This window comes from Mercenaria mercenaria, chromosome 3 (assembly GCF_021730395.1).
Source record: "Mercenaria mercenaria strain notata chromosome 3, MADL_Memer_1, whole genome shotgun sequence".
In the NCBI taxonomy this organism is placed as follows: Eukaryota; Metazoa; Mollusca; class Bivalvia; order Venerida; family Veneridae; genus Mercenaria; species Mercenaria mercenaria.
Window position 1 is genome coordinate 90,687,110 of NC_069363.1, and position 5,600 is coordinate 90,692,709.

The window sequence follows — 5,600 nt, forward strand, 5'->3', positions numbered from 1 at the left end:
GGTTCAGAAATTAATTTTCTGTATATAAATTATCAAATGGGACGAAAAGTTTAGCATTTTAGATGAAGCAGGGACAAACGCACAAATATTTTACTTGGATGGGGGAGATGGAAATTATGCATGTTTTGAAATTTGCTTCGTAAAAATTGTATGAGAGTTGGACTTGTTTTAAACAGAAAGAAGTTGGTTAGAAGGTAATACAATTTTCTTTTTCGTTTGTTCACACGCAGCAGTTCTGTAGCAGCTAACCCTAGTCTTATTAAGTGAGAATCCGTCAAATGCACACATCTAATGTAGGTATTGTAGTTTTCGTTGAAACCGATTTTTATTTTATGGTCCTTGAAAACAATATTCTTCCTTCTTAACATGACGGAAAAAGGGAAGTTATTAAAGCTAGACACATTTCATAACTGTTATACACAACTATCTGTCTGGGAGCTTAATGTCGTTTTATTTATTTGAACAGGTATTTTTATTTTATTTTATCTTATCTTTTTAATACAAATATTGTTAAAGGCACAGACCTCCAGATCGTACTACAAAAAAAAAAAACAGAAACACATAAGAATTAATTGTTTTTACTACTTTTTTCCATTCAAAATTGAAAAGTGTTTGTAATGGGGTACCGGAGGTAAACAGCCTTAATTAAATGTATTGGTCAAGAACGCAGGGAAATTTTTATTGCCGCGGCGACCCGGGTTCAATTCCCGACCTCGGCATGATTTTTTTTCTTTGATTTGGCATTTTAAAAATAGTTTACGAACAAAAAGTCATGTTCTAAAGTTTAAAATTTGACCAAACTTCAATTTTAAAGAAAGGTCATGTTTAGCCAAAATCTGGAGGTCAGTGCCTTGAAAGAGCTCATATGGAAATGTTACGTGTAAAATTTAATACTGAGATGCATTAATGACAATTGTCCTATTGTTTCATTCAGATCATACCTGTATATTATAAAACCCGGAGTTGTCTTTAATGGCTTTAATTCAGTTTTGTGTATTTCTGTGAATAAACAAGCATACAGACAGACTGATGCGTAAAAAGGCAATAGTCAGTAACATTTCTATTTGGAAACATATAGATACGCTAATAAGGAAAAAACTGACTCAGCTTAAATAAAAATATTTTCCGATGAACAACATATTTTACGAATGAATCACTGTATATCTGAAAATGAATCTCATTCGAATACGAATTATGTTAGCGGTTATCACGTGAATTCAGTGTGCATATCTTATAAATATATACATTACGAAAATACTCTTGGATTAAATTTTTAGATATTTTTAAAATTCTTTGACGTGTACATTTGTATTTACTATCTCAGTCTGAAAGTTTTGTTGTTATCATGTTATTAAACCTTTAAAATTTATTATGTTAAAGCTAGGCTGCACAGAAAATCCATCTAGAATTATTTGTGAGTTTATACTGTGCTCAGCTCGTGCGTGTGCATTTCAGTATTAGTATTGATTACTTTGTTTCAGATTCACTATGTTACGCAGCATATTTTACCTACAATTGATGATGACAGTCTTCCAAAATCAGATATGTTGTCATCCTCAAAAAGAGAAGATAGACGTAAGTGGCAATGCCGTGAATGTCGTGCAAACGGAAGATCAAAGCCTTCCAAAGGGAACCCACTGGTGCAAAATGTCTATAAATAGAACAAGCGCATTATATCTGCAAAATAATATTGAAGAATATAAGCCAAATTTTGCGAGACTTGAACTACGATTTCGGTATGTTCATCCGGTAGTAGAGCCTTACATACTTGAGCCTAGCACCAGTCATACAGAGGAAATTATTCAACCATATCAATGGGTGTGGACGTATTACTTACCAACGGGTTTCTTTTCATATATTAAATGGCCAGTAGACTTTCCTATTCTTTCCTTTGGACTTCTAGAAGCCAAAACTCTAAGAAAACAATTCCTGGTTGTAGAAATATCAGACCCAAACTGTTCGGTGACGATGGGAAATCTAGAAACGACTTATTCAGTAGCTAATGCTCTTAGAGATCTAACAAACGAATATCTTCTTCACATTAAGAAAGCGTTTAGTTATTCCTATTGGTGTTACTTGGCAGAGATACCTGGTGTGAAAGATACATTGGGTTATCAATTTGGTATATATCTTGCATATCCAGTGGAATTTGCACGCTACAATTGCTGCAGAACGGAACAATCGGTCACAAACGAGACAAGATTTTCAATACACTGCTCGAAACACCAGCTAAAGAAAATGTGGCAAGGTACCATCATTCCGTATATACTAGGTCTTGTTGCCTTTGGTTACTTTCCTATTGTTTTGTTTAGCTGGAGTGCGAATATGGTGACTATTGGAAAGAATGGAAGATGCAGGGAGTTTGACTTGATGTCTGCTGCAGACGATGACAACGATGAGAAAAACTTTGCTGAGAACTGGATATTTTTGGATGGAAAACCACCAATATGTCTAACAACATTGATCTTTGGTTTCTGTGGCCTTGCCGAAACACATCCCGTTACAGTTTCAAGGCTGAGGCGTTTAATATTCATTCTATTAGGTCCTTGTGTAATCTTCTGTGAGTTATATGTCTACTACACTTTCCAATATGAAACAACAATGGCTCTAATAGACCACGGATGTCCGATGGGATATTTATCTATGCTTGGTGGCTTTGAAAAGAGTAGAAATAATTTCCAACCAATATTGGGCGGGCCGTATTGTCTGATCATGGTTTTCTACGTCGCAGGTTTTATTTTCCTCATATCACCAACGTATCCTGATGGCGTTGTCTTTGACGGGACAGTAAGATATTCATCTTTCGGAGAAATGTCACCTTTGTTTCTAGATATTACGACAATAGAAGGTTTTTCTCATTTATCAATAGCTAACGAGACGTGCGGATACAGGCGTGTTGCTGCTCTCAATACTGCATTGTTTTACACTTTGGTAAATCCCAAATTCTGGTGGTATTCTGTCAGAATTCAGCTATCTCGATTCAGAGCTTTACTAACCATGTGTACATCAATGTGTGTCAAAGTCATCTTTTCTGTATTGATTTTGCCGATTTATATCGTCATATGTGTCGCTGAACTTTTTCTGTGCATCGTCTATTATGGCATCCCAATGATCAATGCAATGTGTATAATTGTCACCGGCTATGTAGTTTGGATGATAAAATTTCTGAGAAGGAGAAGTGACAGATCAGCCAGTCTCTTCTGGGGTATATTCAACAGTTATGCATGTAAATTTGTTTTAGTCTCTATTATGACTTGTTTATTCATTTATTACATGTTCAGTTTCTGCACCATTTTCATCCTCAGTTTCGCATTCATCTCCGAAGTGCTTGTTTTCAGCTTCATCTCTGTCATCGTGTATCCCACTACTTCTTTTGGATATTTGTTCTTTGGCATTGTATTCTTTTACTATATATTTAAGACTTTTCAAGGTTTAGGTAATACTTACCTAGAGCTATTAGCGGACACTGTAGAAATAAGTTATGAAATGGAAAATGACATGTACAAAAACCCGATAATAGATGGCACTTTAATTATCAACGATTCCACACCTGTTGAAATAACAAAAATTCAGATAAGCCACAGGGTAATCAACCTTTCGACAAACCAGCGTCAAGCGATTCGGGAAGTTAATATCGACAAAAAACCAAAGCTTGTGTACAGAAAACACGTGGCTGGTATACCACGTGATCTATTTTATCTACTCGTGAAGAAATATTTTCCCGTGCATATTCAAATCACACATGCTCTCTTAAGGATCTGTCTAATCCTTGCCCTTATCTACGTAACCATCAGTATTGTAGTTGTGAAGCCATACAGTCCGACTGAAGGGATCTCTGAAATGATGCATGTTGTTTTCATTGTCGCTATTGGTGCTCTGCCAAGAGTGTTAGAAGTTGCAATGGATAACATTAATCACCACGTAAAGAAAGAAATTCATCTTCGAGAAATCAAAGCAACTGTACATGATTACTGGATTAATCAGCTCAAGGAGGATTAAAGCGATGCCTGGCTTATCGGCCAGTCTATATGGACTACGTTTCATACGTAATGACTGTAGTCAAGTTTATTTTCTCAACCACGCATATATATATCAGTGTTTTTAACTTATTGTATACTTGGAAATATTAAGCAGACACTAAACTTTTATAATCATATTTGAAAATGTACTGTGTGGACATGTCTACTGACTGACTATAGTATCTTTGGAAATGAACAGCCAATTTGAAACAGCACGCCATTTTTATTGAAATTATACATGTATACCGTATTCATCTTTTTTCCTTATGAATATAGCATGACAAAAGTGTTAGGAATGCTGATTACAAACGCATTTGTACATATAAAACGAGGGATGAGATAATTTCCATGTCGCTACACTTAAGATCACACTCATACATGCATTGTTTGTAAATATATGTGTTTTTATACTGGTTTTGCAGTTGTTATTGCGCAATATATGAAAATTCCACTCTATTTTTGTTGCATGATCAGAGTACAGCTGTAAAGTCATTAAAGAGGGAAATAAAATAGCGAGACTATAAGAGTACTCATCTTCAAGTGACAAGTGGACTACTTCAGTATACTTGACTTTTGCCCTTGCTTCTACTAGTGCATATTTGACAATTATACAATCACAGTCGTTTGACGGTCAATCGATATATGCATGTTAGATCTCTTCATAGCATACCGCCTGAGTGAGATAAGATAATACATGTATTTATTGTTAGGGCTCCAAGCGCCCGAGATACAATCAACAATATGATATCATGTTCAAGCTAGGTTTGTTTTTGGTATTTAACTGAGCCGTTTGATGCGGGCCATGGTATTACCTAAGGAGTTTTTGCACTTCGGAGTCTTTGTACATTAAGTCTTTTAGAAACCAGATAAGCAACCTTAAAGTTTATTATGCGCTTAAAGAAGCAGTTTTTTTTTTACAAAAGTTATGGCCCTTTGACGTCTATTCTGGTCCTTTCTGTGGTAATTTAGTGAGTTGTCCCTTCCCTCTAGCGATATGTTCCTGGTATTCAGTGAATGGCTTATTTTGTTAATTTTGTGTGCCAAGCTCTTCATACTCGGACAGTCAGCTTTAGTTTTTAAAATGTGCATAAATAAGCAGATGTCTTTGTTTTGCCCCTTTTAAAATGTTTCGTATTGGTTCCAGTATAGGACTTACCTATCCTCTTTAAAAATTATTTTATATAGAGCTAGTGGCCTTTTACCGTATGAACAGATTTTTTATCCAGCAGTTTTACTAGAGTTATATCCCTTTGATTTTTTTTCCCATAGTGTAGAATAAATGGTCCAGAACATGGATTATCATGTGTTGGTTATTAAGTGTTTGACTCTTGCACTATCAAAGAAGTTACTAACGGCTAAGCTGCTGAAAAAAAAAGATTTTTGATCCGTTACTTTCCCTTTAGTTTAAACACTATCTATTTACTTTCAAAATCACAAGAAGACAGTTACAAAACATAAAAAAAAATTCTTTCAGGATTGAGCAGAAAGGTTTCAGATAATTTTGTTATGCTTGCATTTAATTTTGTGTTATATTTAAGCTGTGTAAGGAGTCAATTTGTATGTTATGGCCCATTCGTGTTT

General features: G+C 35.1%; 1 protein-coding gene across 1 annotated transcript; it reads left to right on the forward strand.

Moving 5' to 3' along the window:
• The first annotated feature begins 347 nt into the window (after positions 1-347).
• Positions 348-4,543, forward strand: LOC123524079 (uncharacterized). The gene is made up of 2 exons (XM_045301981.2): positions 348-466; positions 1,482-4,543. The coding sequence occupies exon 2, from the start codon at positions 1,489-1,491 to the stop codon at positions 3,997-3,999; it is 2,511 nt and encodes an 836-aa protein (XP_045157916.2). The 5' UTR covers positions 348-466; positions 1,482-1,488; the 3' UTR covers positions 4,000-4,543.
• Positions 4,544-5,600: the final 1,057 nt, after the last annotated feature.

What these genes read in the sequence shown, in the direction of transcription:
- LOC123524079 (XM_045301981.2), top strand. Translation starts at nt 1,489, where the DNA reads ATGTTACGCAGCATATTTTACCTACAATTGATGATGACAGTCTTCCAA.